Here is a 16876-nt window from a genome sequence, read left to right on the forward strand (position 1 = left end):
TTTTTGTATTTTTAGTAGAGACGGGGTTTCACTGTGTTAGCCAAGATATTCTTAATCTCCTGACCTCGAGATCCGCCTGCCCCGGCCTCCCAAAGTGCTGGGATTACAGACGTGAGCCACTGCGTCTGGCCAACATAAACATGTTTTTAACAAAAGAAGGAAAAATACTCATGACAATTACAGTCCCCATTTCTGCAGCTGATCCCATGATCGTAGCTGATATTGATGACTACCTTCTTCTACTGCCCATTCTGTATTTCCTTTGCCTTCAGCAGGCACCTCCACAGACCATGGTTTTTTTCCTGGTGGAGTGACCCAAACCTTCATTCCTGAAGGGTCTGGGCCATTTGTAGTCCTGCCTGGATTGGGCTGTTATAGATTCCTACTGACCTTAATCACAGGGCATGGTAATATTAAGCGATGCCCCAATGGATCGCCTGTATTCCACACATACTCTGCCATACCTCCATTGTGGAGTAGACTGATTTCATCTTGATAGTCCAGTTCAAGCACCCCAGGCAACACTGTAACTCCCTCTTAGCTTGTTGACTTAAAGCTAGGAGGAGCCCAAAGTGTCCAGGTGGGAATCTGAACTTCCAGTTTAATGGGATCGTTGTTGTGTCTCTTGGTAGCAGCATTCCTCTCTCTGAAACTAAGACCTCTAGGCCAGCAGAATGTAATGTCACGGGAACGCGAAGCAAAAATTGTGCTAGTGGATCAGTCGGGGTGATGGTGAGTGGTGCCCCTTCCACTTCCACCCCTTGATTCCTGGACCCGTGAATCCTGGCTATGGGAGAAACAGTACCATGTATTGGACACTGATTCAGAGCATACACGGCCTTCTGGAGAACTTTGCCCCAGCCTTGCAAAGTAGTGTCACCTAGTTGGCATTGTCATTGTGACTTCAAAAGGCCATTCCACCGTTCTAGCAATCCACCTGCTTCAGGGTGATGGCGAACATGGTAAAACCAGTGAATTCCATGAGAATGAACCCACTACTACACTTCTTTAGCCATAAAGTGAGTGCCTTGGTCAGAGGCAGTGCTGTGTGGAATACCATGACGGTGGATGATGAGGCATTCCACAGGCCCACAGATGGTAGTCTTGGCAGAAGCACTGCCTGCAGGATAGGCAGACCCATATCCGGAGTGTCTATTCCAGTGAGGACAAACCTCTGCCCTTTCCATGATGGAAGAGGTCCAGTATAATCAACCTGCCACCAGGTAGGTGACTGATCACCCCGAGGAATGATAGTGCCATATTAAGAGCTCAGTGTTGGTCTCTGTTGATGGCAGATTGGGCACTCAGCAGTGGCTGTAGCCAAATCAGCCTTGGTAATTGGAAGTCCGTGTTGCTGAACCCATGAGTAACCTCCATCCTGGCCACCATGGCCACTTTGTTCATGGGCCCATTGGGCAATGACAGGGGTGGCTGGGGAAAGAGGCTGAGTGGTGTCCACAGAATGGTCATCCTATCCACTTGATTATGAAACTCCTCCTCTGCTGAGGTCACCCATTGGTGAGCACTCACATGAGACACAAATATCTTCACAGTTTTTGGCCACTCAAAGAGGTCCACCCACATACCTCTTCCCCAGATTTCTTTGTCACCAATTTTCCAATCATGCTTCTTCCAAGTCCCTGACAAGTCAGCTGGCAAAGGCTCTAAACATCAAATGGGCCTTCCGTATTCCTTATTGCCCCCAATCTTCAGGTACGATTGAATGAGCCAATGCCCTTCTAAAACAACAGTTATCCAAACTCTCCCCGGAGGTTAAAATGGCCTAAACTTCACTTCTCCTCATGCCTTTATAAGCCATTCCTCACAAGCCCCTCAGCCTAAGCCCATTTGAACATATGTATGTATTTATCCTCCAAAATCTCCCTGTATCTCCCCGTCCTTCTGCATGGGATACAGCATTACACCTCTCTCACCATCTAATAGACAGTACACAAACGCTTACTTGCCCCCGCCTGAAAGTCCATCCTCAAAACACTCCTTCCTGTCCCTACAACCAGTGGGGACTGGGTCTGGATCACAGACTCCTCTTCCCCTCTCCTACCTAGGTGGACGAGTCCTCACCAGGTTATTCTAGCTACTCCCACAGCGGCAAAGCTAACACGCTTTCCACACTGGATACACCATTCCATACTAAGAAAAGCTCCAGATCCACATCCAGAAGTTTTCTCCCCCCCGCAAAAAATATTCTTCCCCTCTCACAGGACCAACCTCACTGCGCTTAACAAGAGTTGCAGAAGTTGCCTATCCAGAAGGCCCTGGTCCATAACACTCTCCGCCTCCAATTTCAAATCTTTTATCTCATACCTTATTTCAGATCTCTCCCTCCCCACGTCCCTGGATACTCCACTCGAATTCCTCACATCAATCCAGGAGCTATGGCTACAGGGCACCTTTCAGAATTTCACTCCTACTCAAATTGCCTTTCTTCATTTTGTCCTTTGTGGATATGCCAAGTCCTCACCCCCAACCTCTGGCAGCCAGGCCCCCTTTGTCAGCCTCACGCATTGCTCTTAAATCAGTCACACTCCCCTCTTTCTTCCAACTGTTAAATTTGTTTGTCCACACAAATCCAGCAGTTCACAGCCCTTCCTGTTAACCTAACTACAGAAACTTGGTCCAAAATAAACCTGCATCTCACCTACTCTGCCAATTCATTCCCAAAACCTGTTTATAATCTTGTTCGGCTGAACACCTTTCCCCGCAGTCCATCAAATCCACCCACACCGTCACACACAGGGCTGTTACCCTCCTTTGCCTCGTAACCTCTAAACATGTTACAAGCTGGATTCCATAAAACACCTCTTACCAACCCCTCCCCTCCCTGCCAGCACCGCTCGCTCTCCATGTATCCAACCCAAGGGCGCTCCCTGGAAAAAATGCACACACAGTTCCCTCAGTTGCAACCTGTATATCCTTCTGCCCTACCTGTACTGCAATAGCCATCTGTTAACAAAAACCTGTTTCTCTCTGTCTCCAAAACTCAACAGCCTTCACCTCCTCCCCCAGCAACATCCCTTATCTGGCCTTCACAGGGGTTACCCTTGTTAACAGCTATTCAACCTGGAAAAACAAAAAGTTGGAACAAAACATTTGTTCAGGGTTCACCCCCCATCTTCTCACAGCTCGCTACCTTCCTTTACAACTTTAGCCTGCCAACCCCCTCCCCACCTTTTCTTTCTGTATGAAACAAACTTATCTTTGCCTGCCGGCAGCTGGGTTACAAACATACACCCTGGTGTTTCAATCTCCAAACATAACATTTTGCCTAACAACCAACCATTCAGGATCTCCCTATTTCCTCCTCCTCTGAGCACGAGCACGGTAAGCTGGCTCTACATCTCCTTCCTCTGGTAACAGGATTAAGCCTCTCTGTCGCACGTGGCACCAGAATGGCGGGTCGGGTGTGTCAGCCTCAGCTGCCTTTTACATATATAAAAATCTCTGCAGTCCTCTGTAATACCTAGAGGACATGCCTACTTCCATCACAAGCCTCCAAAGGCAAGTAGGTTCCCCTGTGGGAGTCATTCTCCAGAACCGAAGGACTGTAGGCCTGTCAGCCACTGAGAAGGGGTGCACATGTGTGGCTCTCCAAGAAGGCTGTTTAAATGTTCATGAACATGGCACTGTTCGAGACACAGCCCACAGGCTCCGAGACAGGGCTGCAGAAACCCAACATCAAGCCACTAACTCTTGGAGGCAGGGGTCGTCCCTCCTAATGTGGATACCTTGGTTAACCTCTTCTTAGGCCCCTAATTTTCTTCCTCCTAACAGTTGGCCTGTGTGTACTCACCTTCATATCCCGGTTTACCTCCCGAAGGCTGAACTCCCTTGTCCAGGCAGCCACCCAGAAAGACACTGATATGATCCTACTCTGCCAAGTACAGTATCAGCACCTCTAGGAAAGCGACTCTGAAGTCAGACACCCACTGCTTCAAAACCCAAACCCTGATTACAGCACCCCTATTCAGCAGGAAGCAGCCAGATAATCAACAACCACCCTCTTCCCTTTACATAAAAGTAGAAGGTGGCCAGGTGCAATGGCTCACACCTGTAATCCCAGCACTTTGGGAGGCTGAGGCAGGCAGATCACCTGAGGTCAGGAGTTTGAGACTAGCCTGGCCAACATGGTGAAACCCCGTCTCTACTAAAAATACAAAAATTAGCTGGGTGTAGTGGCGCACACCTGTAGTCCCAGCTACTCAGGAGCCTGAGGCAGGAGAATCACTTGAACCCAGGAGGCAGAGGCTGAAGTAAGCTGAGATCGCACCACTGCACTCCACCCTGGGTGACAGAGTGAGACTGTCAAAAAAAATAAAAATTAAAAATAAAGCATAAAGCAAGAATGTTAGTCCAACTTGCACCATTTTGTATGTCCCCATCATTTTGCAGACCTTGTTCAAAATGAAACATTCCACGGGGGTTTGGGTGGTGAGAAACAGCCTGCCTCTTATATCCTGCTGGGAGAAAGTGCATGGGAGAAAGTGCAAGGAACACCACATTCTGCCGGAACAAGGGCCAGAACCGCCTCATCCTGAGAACATGTTATCAACATTTTCCCAGGAAGCAGGCCATGCCCCCCGGCCCCGACCCCTCCCACGCAGGCCTATAAATTGCCCCAGCCTGTAAGTAGCAACGGGCTCTGGCACTAAGCTGGTCTCCCATCTCCACAGGTTTTTGCAACATACCTGTGTTGCTGTTAAGCCGCCCTCTCTGTGTGTGTGTGTGTGTGTGTCATTCTTTAACCCTCACCTTCCCTTCAAAACCTAACATCAGGCAGGCTGGAGTGCAGTGGTGCAATCTCAGGTCATCGCAAACTCCACCTCCTAGGCTCAAGCAATCCTCCGCCTCAGTCTCCCGAGTAGCTGGGAATACAGGCATGTGCCACCATGCCTGGCTAATTTTTTGTATTTTTTGTAGACACAGGGTTTTGCCATGTTGCTTGGGCTGGTCTCAAACTCCAGGACTCAAGCCATCCTCCTGCCTCAGCCTCCCAAAGTGCTGGGATTTCAGGTGTAAGCCACCACACCCAGCCAGTTCTAATTCTTATCAATTCAGAAAACCCTGGTTCCCATGGGTCTTTCTTCCTGAAAAGAAACTCAGAAGGAAGTGGTTAGTTGGATTAGCTACAGTCTTCATCACTGGAATTGGTCTCAGGGCTGAAATGTTCTCTTCTTTTCTGTTCATTACTCATCTAAAATTACAACTGTCAACACAGCAGACCTGGTGGGTCCCTGGGTTTGAGAAGCTCAAACATCCTTGCAGCAGCTGTAGCTTATTCAGTGGGATCCTTGTTGTGTGCTCCTGGGGCACTGGACCTCCAACCCCACAAAGTCCAGAACCATGTAGAGAGGAAACACAAAATCTCCCAGTAGGTTATGGGAGAGTTTGGGTGAGTTGGACCACTCCTGCTTCAAATCTGTTTCCCAGACTCATGTGTTCTTTCTGTTGGGAACACAGTACCATAAAGAGTATCCAAATTAATGCATGGCATCCCAAAGGATGGTGCCATCCTTTCAGAGCATCTTCTCCACACTGCTGCTTCAGCTGAGCCTCTAGAAGGCCAGTGCAGAGTTGCGTGAGGCTGGCTGCTATAATACAGGTACCAGTGGGTCCCAGTAGGATGCTGCTGTGTGAGGATCCATGCCTCTGAATGAAGCAACCGAAGCCCCAGGCAGTGGTGTGGGCTGAGGCTCTGTAGGCAAGGCCAGCTGGTACCTGAAATAGGCATCCATCCGTGTGAGAACAAACGGCCAGCCTTTCCAGGATAGAAAGGGCATGACGGCGTCCACTCTGTTATGGACAATTTCGACATCCAGAGGTGGCAGCTGCCAGACAGGCCCTGGTAAGGGAGTTCTCCTCCTCCTGCCTCGGCCTCCCAATGTGCTGGAATTACAGGCATGAACCACTGCGCCCGGCAACATGAAACCCAGGGTGAAGGAGGTCTTCCACATGGAATCTTCATTTTTGTCACCAGGGTCACCCCTTTCACGCTCCAGAGTGGCTGGCGGTGAGGACTGGTGTCCACTGGTGAGTGATTTTGTCTGCTTGGCTGCTCAGTGCCTCTGTGCTGGATGCCTTGGTGGGCACTGATATATGCAAACACCTTCCCACTCTGTGCCTCCTGTGTGTTCACCACTGCCTCAACCCAGACCTGGTCTGCAGGCTCCTTTTCCTTCTGGCCCCCACAGAAGGTGGGGAGACAAGGCCACTGCCCAGAAGGCTGGGCATTCTCACCTCAGGCCACTTCTGTTTGCAGACATGGGGTGGCCGGGCATGCTGCCTGCAGTTCTGCCCACTGGGAAGGTTTTCCTCCCACCCTTGAGAGTGGCAGTAATACAGCTGCTGCTGCCCATTTCACATGTGCCCATCCATCTACAAATCTGAGATGAGCCCATCCATCTACAAATCACCCTCCTTCAGCCACGCAGGAACCCGCTGCAGCTATAGACTTGGGCTGCACGTCACGTGTGCCATGTGCAGCCATAGGCTTGAGCTGAGGGAGGCATGTGGGCTGGGCTGCCTGCTCCCTCAGCTCACTCTGGCGCTCTGACCCTGCGTGGATGCCATCCTGGCCATGCCATTGCCACATTCTGATGGATGCTGCTGGGCTGCCTGACTTCGTGCCTGGGGAGGCCTGACAGAGCTCAGCTCATACTGGAAGCGTGTGTGGATGCAGGGCCATTTGGGGTCCCATAGACAAGTGTTCTATTCTCTGCTGCAGGCGGTGCAGCCTTGCTCTGGGATCCGGCCATCCTTGCACCTTTCAAATGCCTGCATCATTGTCCCTTGCACAGACTCCCTTCTGCTGAGACATTTTCCCAGGTCACAAGGGAAAGCTTAGCAGTGGAGCCTCACCTTGTGCCAGAGACTGTCAGTGCCTCACCTCCTAACCAGAACAGCACCTTCTTCACCTGCAGATGGTGGGTGGGCCAGTCCCAAATGTCCGTCTGATCACTGGTTTTCTCAAGCTGCTTCTGGCTCATTTGTGTTGGTCTGGGTCCTCCAAAAAGAAGACGTCAAGATAGGATTAAGGATGCAAACGTCTTGTTCAGAGAAATGCCTGGGATAGAAAACAGTGAGGTAACCAGGAAGACAGAGGGGCCATCAGATGGCTTCAAGCTTGACACCCAGTGGAGAGAAGTTTGGGTGGAAGTGTCTCAGGCAGCTGTGCAGTGATGTCTTCCCACCACAGCTGACCGTTGGAGAATGACATTAGTTTATGCATCAGTGGTTTTATCTTAGATCATTTGGCCAGGGTGCTGTTTGCCTGGTTTGTCTCCTGTGAAGTTACCTTATTCCCTTTTGTAATTAGTAATAATTACATTGCATGGGGATGTTTTGACACTGTGTAAATATCCTGAGCCTCAGGCCCTGGAGACACCTGGCTTTCACAGGTGTTGGTGCTTCTTGCCCGAGTTACCACCACGGTGTCTGCTGTGTCTGACTGAGGATGCCACAGGTTCTTTGGCGTCCCTCCCGTTGAGAGCAGGAGCCATGTCTTCTTGAATCTGGGCAGGCTCTATCACTGCTTTGACCAAGAGAATGATGATAATTTGAGAAACATTTTCCATAATGACTGCATATAAATATTAAACTTCAGGGTCCTGAAAGTCCAGGGGATGGAAAGCCTGTTATAGATTGAAGGAGATAAGAAATAGGACAAGTGGGTGCAACTCGTGACCCTCGGCCGAGTCCTCATGCTCTGAGGGATTGCTCCACAGTGAGCAGGTCACACAAACCTACCCCCAAAGGCCGAGGGAGCTGAGAGGCTAAAAAAAGAGGCTGACAAATGCAGTTTCTCAGAAAGAAACATTTAATAGAGACTTATGAACAGAAGTAGTATCTCGGGCAGCCACAAGACAGTGGATCCCTGCACCTGCCCTCCAGAAAGCATCCTTTATATAGCAAGATTTTTGGTAAAAACGTGCAGCTGGTGATGCCTCAGACTTTCTTGCAAAATTCCTGACTGCTGGGTAAGTTAGGTAAGCATCTTTCTGAGGGGTTATCAATGCTACAGGCCTTGTGTGAAGACCTTGGTATGCAGGAGTCTAACATTGGCCACCACAGTGATTTTGCTTCAAGATGACACCACTCCTGCCAGGTAACAGGGTATTTTCCTTCAGAGACATTGCAGGGACACCTGGTGACCCTGGAATGGGGGTCTCTGGGAAGGTGCACTATTCGTGCAACCTTTTATCTAAGCTTGAAATTGTTTCAAGCTAAATTAACTTACAAATGTTGATCATAGTAAGGAAGGAGACCACCACTTCTCATGCTGCCCTCCTCTCCCCTTGTCTTGACTAGTTTAAAAGGAGAAGAGGGAGAAAACAAAAAGAAAGAAACAGAAGATAAATAGCCAGATGACCTTGGCACCATCACCCAGCCCTGGTGGTTAAAAATAATATAATAATAATATCAACCTCTAACCTGAACTGCTTGTGTTATCTGTAAATTCCAGACATTGCATAAGAAAGCACTGTAAAACTTTCTGTTCCGTTAGTTGATGCATGTAGCCCCCAGTCACGTTCTCCATGCTTGCCCGATCTATCATAATAACCCTTTCACGTGGACCTTTTAGAGTTGTAAACTCTTAAAAGGGCCAATAGTTTCTTTTTCAAGGAGCTTGGCTCTTCAGACACAAGTCTGCCGAAGCTCCCGGCCCAATAAAACCCCGTCCTTCTTTAACCCGGTGTCTGAGAAGTTCTGTCTGCAGCTCGTCCTGCTACAGTAGGATGAGAGTTCTCCAGGCACTCTGGCCTTTGGGTGGGAACTGTCTCCAAAACTCACCCCCAGGTTCCTGGCTCTCCTCACTTCTGGAGGGGGTGGGTCTGCCATGTAACCACTGCCCTGACCTCACAAATGATAGCACTTCACCTTTTTGCTTCAGATATTTTAAAGGGAAATAACACCTTACAGACGTAGTCTCTTTCTAAACTTCCCAGATCCATTCCCTTTAAACAATCCTCCCTCAGCATGGTTTTTAGACTTGATTTGTTTTGTTTTGTTTTAGAAATGGAGTCTTGCCATGTTCCCCAGGCTGGTCTCAAATTCCTGGACTCAAGGGGTCTTCACTCTGCCTCTCAAGTAGCTGGGACTATAGGCTGCCCTCACCTCCTGCTGTGAGGCCAATTCCTAACAGGCCACTGAACTGTAGTGGTCCATAGCCTGAGGGCTGGGGACTCCTGCTACAGGTGCACACCACCACACCTGGCTTTTTAAACATTTTTGTAAAAATGAAGCCTTGATATGTTGCCCAGGCTGGTCTTGAGCTACTAGCCTCAAGTGGTCCTCCCACCTAGTCCTCATAAAGTACTGGGATTATAGGCATGAGCCACCACACCCAGTCTCCACTCCTATTTGTTACTGAACACTATTCCATTGTATGGCAGATGTGGTTTGCATCTGTGTCCCTGCCCAAATCTCATGCTGAAAGGTAATCCCCAGTGCTGGAGGTGGGGCCTGGTGGGAGGTGATCGGATCGTGGGGGTGGCTTTTCAGGAATGGTTCACTGCCATACTCTTAAGTTATGTGCTCACGATAGAGTTCTCCTGAGATCTGGCTGCCCGCCTCGGCCTCCCAAAGTGCTGGGATTAGAGGCGTGAGCCCCCGCGCCCAGCCTGTCATTTTTATTATAACCCTTCTAATGGTATGAAATGGCACCTCCCTGTGGCTTCAATTCACATTTCTCTAATAGCCAACGATGCTGAAGGCTTCACGTACCCATTACTCACTTTGTGTCTTCCTTGATGTCCACTCAAATCTTCTGCCCATTTAATTAGGTTGTTTCCCTTCTTTTCAGTCTTAAAAAAAAAAAAAAGTTTTATTGGGCTATAATTCACATACTATATAAATTCACCCATTTTATACAATTCAATGATTTTGGTACATTATTTTTCACTATAGTAAAATACATGTTAAACAAACGTATGGGAGGCCATTGTTTCGGACCAAGCTCCTGCACTAGGGCCCAACAGAGCAGCCCAAGGCGGAACGGAGTCACCCGCGCCGGCCGCCACCCGACCGGAGGGGAAACGGGGCGGCTCTCAAAACCCTGGAGGCGCAGACCGCGCACGCGGGACAGGGACGCCCGCTCGGCTCCGCTCCGCGCTGATCCGCAAGGTCCCGCCGTTCCCCGCCGCCCACCCGGAGCCGACGAAAGCCAGCGAGCGCCTCAGCCTCAGGTGACTGGAATTCTGACCCCGACCACGGGAGGCGTCGGCCGCTTTACCCTCCTCTGCGCGAGCGGGGAGGGAGACCCGGGCCCAGGCTGCAGTTTCTACCTCAGAAACGGAAACAAAACACCGCCTTCTGTTTCCCTTTTCCTCGGGGGAAGAAAAAAAAAAACTGTCTAAGACCAGACCTGGGACCCCGAGGCAGCGACTCCCGACTCACCCGGGCGGGGAGAGGGCGGGGCCTGGCGAGGTCTAGGCTCCGCCCCTCGGGCCCGCGGACCACAGTGGGGCGGTCCTTGCTGCTTTCCTAGAGCGACCCGGAAGTGGCCCTCGGAGCGCTTCCGGGGACCAGGCCCGCTTTTGGCTGCATGAGCTGGGGATCGCCGGAGCCAGGTGCTGGGGGCGACTGGGACCGCCGGAGCGTGGGGTGGAGTCGGGTGGAGTCTCCCTCCCCGGCTGGGGGTGCGGGCCTAGGAAAGGCTGCTTCGCCGCTGTGTCTGGGGAGCTCTCCGTACTGCGAGGTTTTTCCGCGGAGGGGCGCCCGCCGGTAGGTTGGCCCCGAACCGTGGGGGCGGCGACGGGCGCTCGACTCTGTGCACCAAGGCCCCCGCGCCCCCATCAGAACCGCGGGTACGGAGTTGGGGTGCGAAGCCGGCCTGCCAAGCCGCGTGACCGGAAGCGGGCAGCTCGGAGGCCTTCCCGGATGGCCCTTTGGAGTGGGAAGGCGCTGCTGGTGCTGGCGGGGCGGTGAAGGAGTTGGCAGTGGGTGGTCGTTGACTTTCAGGGAGAATGGGGGCGCCGTGAAGCCCCGGAGGAGCTCCCTGGATTCCCCCAGCGCTGTGCAGTGGCCTGACAAGTGCCTTGAGGACAGGAGCTGTGCCCCGCCGAGCTCTGCTCCAGCCCCTGTTGTGCTGAGGTGAGCAGGTGCTTGTGCTGCTGCGCTCCCCCATCAGGTGCCTGGCACCCTCTTTAGATGCGGCACTTGCCTCTGTTGCCACCCGTTGCTCAGCGCCTCCAGCCCGGGGGTTGAGGGCTGTGGTGGAAACCGCTGGAACTTCTGAATAGATAGGTCTAGGCTCCAGTCCTTGATTTTGGCAGCTGTGTTTACAGCTTTGATTTCGTTTTACTTTTCTTGTCTTCCTCCCTCCCACCTCTCCCTCCCTTCCTTCCGTGCTTTCTTCCTCACAGCATCTGGCTCTGTTGTCCAGGCTGGAGTGCAGTGGCTCGATTTCGCCTCACTGCAGCCACGACCCAAGGGATCCTCTGTCCTCAGCCTTCTGAGTAGCTGGGACTACAGACGTGCTAGTAATTTAAAAAATTTAAAAAAATTTAAAAAACCACCACGCCTGGCTGGTTTTTTAAATTTTTTGTAGAAACGGGGCCTTGCTATGATGCCCAGGTTGGTCTCCAACTCCTGGGCTCAAGCAATCCACTGGCCTCACCCTCACAAAGTGCTGAGATTTCAGGCTGGAGCCACTGCACCTGGCCTAGAGCCTTATCTCCCTGTCAGGTAGGAATGGTATTTCTTCTTGCCTGCTGTTGTGAAGGATTCAAGGTTGAATAGTTAAATGGTCTCAGTGTGGTCCGTGGCGCCAGCTGCCCGTGTCCCTATGTTCCCTGGACCTTTCCCCTAGTTCATTCTTTCATCTGTTAACTTACTTGGAGAACTTGTGCTGTTTCCTGGTCCTCCGCCATGCTCCGCGACTTCTCTGCCAATTCCTGCTTGCCCTTCATGCCTTAGATGTCACTTCCTCTGGGAGGCCTCCACTCCTCCTGGGACTGTCATGGACCCCTCTGCCACCTGCTCCCAGGGCCACCTCCCCAGCACTGTCACTGGTAGTTCACATTGTCAGCATCCTGATGATGGGGACCATATCAGCCCTCACTCACTGGCCCAAAGGATGTGAGAGTCACTGGTCTTCTCCCCCTGCCCCACTCTAGGCATCTGCATCTGGGACCGACCTCCTGGGCTGGCTGATCAAGGAGGAAGCAGCAGCAATGTCTGCTGTGGGGGCTGCAGCTCCGTACCTGCATCATCCTGGTGATAGTCACAGTGGCCGAGTCAGTTTCTTGGGGGCCCAGCTTCCTCCAGAGGTGGCAGCAATGGCCCGGCTACTAGGGGACCTAGACAGGAGCACGTTCAGAAAGTTGCTGAAGCTTGTGGTCAGCAGCCTGCAGGGGGAGGACTGCCGAGAGGCTGTGCAGCGTCTTCGGGTCAGCGCCGACCTGCCGGAGGAGCGGCTGGGTGCCCTGTTGGCAGGCATGCACACGCTGCTCCAGCAAGCCCTCCGTCTGCCCCCCGCCAGCCTGAAGCCTGACACCTTCAGGGACCAGCTCCAGGAGCTCTGCATCCCCCAAGACCTGGTCGGGGACTTGGCCAGCGTGGTATTTGGGAGCCAGCGGCCCCTCCTTGATTCCGTGGCCCAGCAGCAGGGGGCCTGGCTGCCCCATGTTGCTGACTTTCGGTGGCGGGTGGATGTAGCAATCTCCACCAGTGCCCTGGCTCGCTCCCTGCAGCCCAGCGTCCTGATGCAGCTGAAGCTTTCAGATGGGTCAGCATACCGCTTCGAGGTCCCCACAGCCAAATTCCAGGAGCTGCGGTACAGCGTGGCTCTGGTCCTAAAGGAGATGGCAGATCTGGAGAAGAGGTGTGAGCGCAGACTGCAGGACTGACCCCTCACTTGGCCAGTCCCATTCAGGTCAGGCTTGGACAGCACCTGAGATGGTGCCAAAGTACAGCTGACCCTTCCCAGGACAGCTCTGCCCTTGCCATGAGGCAGGCTTTTAAGTGAGAGTGTTTGAACATAATTATGTAGTCTTCTGTTTAATTGAAAAAGAGAGCTATGCCTTTTTTTCTTTTTTGGAAGTAAAGCAGCTGTAAACATGTTTCTCTAGGTGGGTGTTAAACTCACACCCTCCCTTTCCCTGTACATTTGTCTTTGCTGCTGGGCGTGGCTATGTGGCCAGGTTGAGGCCCTTTGTAGACACCATACAGTTGCTCAGCCTGGCCCCATGTAGCCAGGTGCTTTTGTAGATCTTGTATTTTAGGTTGGGCATTTTCATTCTTCTGCCTTAAATCCCTGACCCCACAGAGCTGACATTCTAGTGGGGCTGAGGGGAGGGGAAACATTGTAAAATAAATAATAAAAATTTACTGGAATAGCTCATCAGAGGTTGGGACGGGATGCAGTAAATAGGGTGGGGTCTGTGTGCTGATGGGGTGACCTTCCTTGAGGGTGTGACATCTGAGCGAGGACTTGAAGGAGCGAGGGGCACAGCGCTCTGAGGGGGGCAGCACAAGGTAAGGAGGACGGTGCACAGGCAGCCAGCGTGGGGAGGCCTAATGTGCTTAAGGCCTGCCTGGCTGCAGCTAAGTAGGTGGTGATCATTGAGGGGAGGTGATGTTGGGGAGGGTACAGAGGTCAGGGCCCTAGGGCCTTTTAAAGACTTTGGCTCAATTCTGAGTGACAGAGGAGCCCTTTTGAGGGTTTTCAGCAAAGGAGAGACATGATCTGGTGATTGGCTGCTATGTGGAGGGGCGCAAGGGAGGAGGCTAGAGCCTAGCAGAGAGGCTGTCACCAGGGTGGACTTGGTGGCAGGGACCTCTCCGGGTGCCTCTAGGGCGGGTGTGTGCAGGGGTTGTAGCCAGCTTTGCAGCTTCCAACATAACTGTTCCAGGAGGGGCCTTGGGGCTGCCTTTGCAGAGCCATTTTCGGTCAGCTGGGTTCCAGCTGACTGCCCCTGCCTCCGTGGAGCACTTCTGGACCATGTCTGGTCTGTTCTCTGCGGAGAAACCTCCCCTTGTCTTTGAGTGCCTGGGGTTGCTTGGCTCTTTGTCTTGTCTGCAGTTTTTGGTTTGTCTCTTCCACTAGCCTGGATTTCTTCCTCATCCTCCATGGGCAGTTCTGACATGTCGGGGTGCAGAGGAGTACCTGGGGGCAGGGTCAGCAGACTCTTGGAGGGGCCCAGGTGCCCTCCAAGGCGCATACTTGTGGCTACTGCCATCTGGTCGTTCACTCGACTTCGTCCCACCCTCACTGAGTTTCAGGTACAGCCCTCCTGTCTCCCCGAAGGCACTGTCCCTACCACTGTTTTCAGGTCAGGAATATGACCAGCCACTTCCTGCATTCTCCGTCCCCAGATGTGGATGTGGCTGGGGCTGTGGCAGCTGAGACCATGTTGCCTTTCTCACTCACCGGCCCTGGCCCTGCAGGGACAGCAGCTTTAGGGTCAGCCCCATGCTTCCGCTTCTCCCAGCTGCTTTGCAAAGCCTGTGTGGAGCCCAGAGCACAGACCTGCCCTCGGTCCTCAGGCTGACCTCTCACCGTCTCTCATTGGGAATCTGTGTTTGCCTCAATTCATCTGTGAACCCTTGGGCTTGTCTGAAGCGGGCACCCAGGCAAACCAAGACACAGCCATGAAAAGACAGCTTGTGAGACACAGGCAGGGGAGTGAGCCATTCCCGGGACTGGGGCTGGCACTGCCTGAGTGCAGGGGAGTGAGGGACAGAGAGGGCAAGTGCAGGGACAGCAGCTGGCCTCAAGGCCAGACACAGGATTTTGGTCATTCCACTGGGGCAAGGGGAGCAGTGGGGTTTTTTTTTTTTTTTTTTTTTTTGAGACGGAGTCTCGCTCTGTCGCCCAGGCTGGAGTGCAGTGGCCAGATCTCGGCTCACTGCAAGCTCCGCCTCCCAGGTTTACGCCATTCTCCCGCCTCAGCCTCCCGAGTAGCTGGGACTACAGGTGCCCGCCACCTCGCCCGGCTAGTTTTTTATATTTTTAGTAGAGACGGGGTTTCACTGTGTTAGCCAGAATGGTCTCGGCCTCCCAAAGTGCTGGGATTACAGGCTTGAGCCAACGCGCCCGGCCCTGCAGTGGGGTTTTAATCAGGGCAGACATGATCCAGTTGGACTTGAGATCCCTGCAGCATGGAGCAGACTTAGAGGCCACTTCCTCTGGCTCAGCAGTGAGCAAACTCTTCCCACAAAGGGCAAGAGAGTAAACATTTTAGATTTTGTGGGCCATGAAGTTTCTGTCCACCCTGCCATGGTGGCTTGAAAGCAGTCACACAATATGTAAACAAATAGATATGGCTGTGTTCCAATACTTTTTTTTGAGACGGGAGTTCCACTCTTGTTGCCTAGGCTGGTGTGCAATGGCACGATCTCGACTCACTGCAACCTCTGCCTCCCAGGTTCAAGCAATTCTCCTGCCTCAGCCTCCCAAACAGCTGGGATTACAGGCAGCCACCACCACGCCCAGCTAATTTTTGTATTTTTAGTAGAGACAGGGTTTCACCATGTTGGCCAGGCTGGTCTTGAACTCCTGACCTCAGGTGATCGGCCCACCTCGGCCTCCCAAAGTGCTGGGATTACGGGCGTGAGCCACTAAGCCTGGCCTCCAATAACATTTTTTTAATGGATATTGAAATTTTCCTTTTTTTTGAGACAAGGTCTCCCCGTCATCCAGTCTGGAATGCAGTGGCACCATCATGGCTCACTGTAGCCTCAACCTCCTGCGCTCACAGGCACACCACACCACGCCCAGCTAATTTTCGTATTTTTTGGAGAAATGGGGTTTCACCTTGTTGGCCAGGCTGGTCTTGAATTCCTGGGCTCTGGTGTTCTGCCCACCTCGGCCTCCCAAAGTGCTGGTATTACAGCAATGAGCCACCGCACCCAGTCATGAAATTTTAATTTCATGTGTCACAAAGTATTTTTTTCCATTTAAAAACCATTCTTAGGCCAGGCATGGTTGGGGCCAACCCCGTGAGCCCACTGGACCCCTCCAATGTAGAGCACCTGCCCATCCTTGTCAGTGGTCAGTCTCCATTAGACCTGGACTCCAGCACAGGGGCTGGCTCTGTCCATCTTTGTCCCCATGGTTTGCGCAAGGCCTTGCATAGAGAACAGATGTCTGCATCTGGGAAATTACTCCCTTGGTTTTCTTGGCCTTAGCTCTCTGTGGAAACTTGCTAGTGAGTTCCCTCTCCTGCGGCACTGTCCTGAGCTCAAAGCCTGGATACCTCCCCGGCTGCATCACTCATTCTTTCAGCAAACATTTCTGGGGCTCTGAGTCCAGCTGCATGCACTGGGGACTCGGGGATTTATAAAATGGACTGGGCCCGGCCCTTGCTCCGCTCCACTTTGTGAAGCTTCTAGAAAGCTCCAAATAGTTTCAATTCAGTGTCATAAATTGAAGACTATTCTCATAGTTGAGATAAAAAGCAATTCTAGGCCTAGGTTATAATTTATTGTCTCCAAAACAGAAACCCAAAATGTTTTTATTTATTTATATATTGTGGAGATGGCCTCACTCTGTCCCGCAGGCTGGAGTGCAGTGGTGCGATCACAGCTCACTGCAGCCTCCCAACTCCTGGGCTCACGTGAGCCTTCCTTGGCCTCCCAAAGGGCTGGGATTACAGGCGTGAGCCACCGCGCCTGGCCTGGAAACTCTTCAGCTGAGTTTCCTGAAGCCCAAATTGCACAATTGTGTGAGCAGGTCACAGGATAGTCCAGCACCTGCACTACCCCGAGCAGCCTCTCCTCTCCCTCTGCACAGAAGAACCACAGCCTGTGTGCCGGGGCCGCCTGGCCTCCTCTCCCTCTCCACAGAACCACAGCCTGTGTGCCGGGGCCACCTGGATGCTTCCATGTGATATACTCAGATCTCAAAGCTGTGCAG

At 52.3% G+C, this 16876-nt stretch overlaps 1 protein-coding gene across 5 annotated transcripts; it reads left to right on the forward strand.

Annotated features, from left to right (window-relative positions):
* Window positions 1-9843: 9843 nt before the first annotated feature.
* Window positions 9844-13353, forward strand: COMMD5 (COMM domain containing 5). Of its 5 annotated transcripts, none has more exons than XM_011937996.1 (2): window positions 9844-10202; window positions 12135-13353. In XM_011937996.1, exons 1-2 carry the CDS (start codon window positions 9933-9935, stop codon window positions 12864-12866), a joined length of 1002 nt encoding a protein of 333 aa, XP_011793386.1. In that variant the 5' UTR covers window positions 9844-9932; the 3' UTR covers window positions 12867-13353. The 5 variants fall into 5 exon arrangements, with proteins under 5 accessions (XP_011793386.1, XP_011793388.1, XP_011793387.1 ...); XM_011937998.1 differs by lacking the exon at window positions 9844-10202 and adding an exon at window positions 10512-10586 and having other exon boundaries at window positions 12135-13352; XM_011937997.1 differs by lacking the exon at window positions 9844-10202 and adding an exon at window positions 10518-10740 and having other exon boundaries at window positions 12135-13352.
* Window positions 13354-16876: the final 3523 nt, after the last annotated feature.

This window comes from Colobus angolensis, unplaced genomic scaffold, assembly GCF_000951035.1.
Source record: "Colobus angolensis palliatus isolate OR3802 unplaced genomic scaffold, Cang.pa_1.0 Scaffold17, whole genome shotgun sequence".
Lineage (NCBI taxonomy): Eukaryota > Metazoa > Chordata > Mammalia > Primates > Cercopithecidae > Colobus > Colobus angolensis.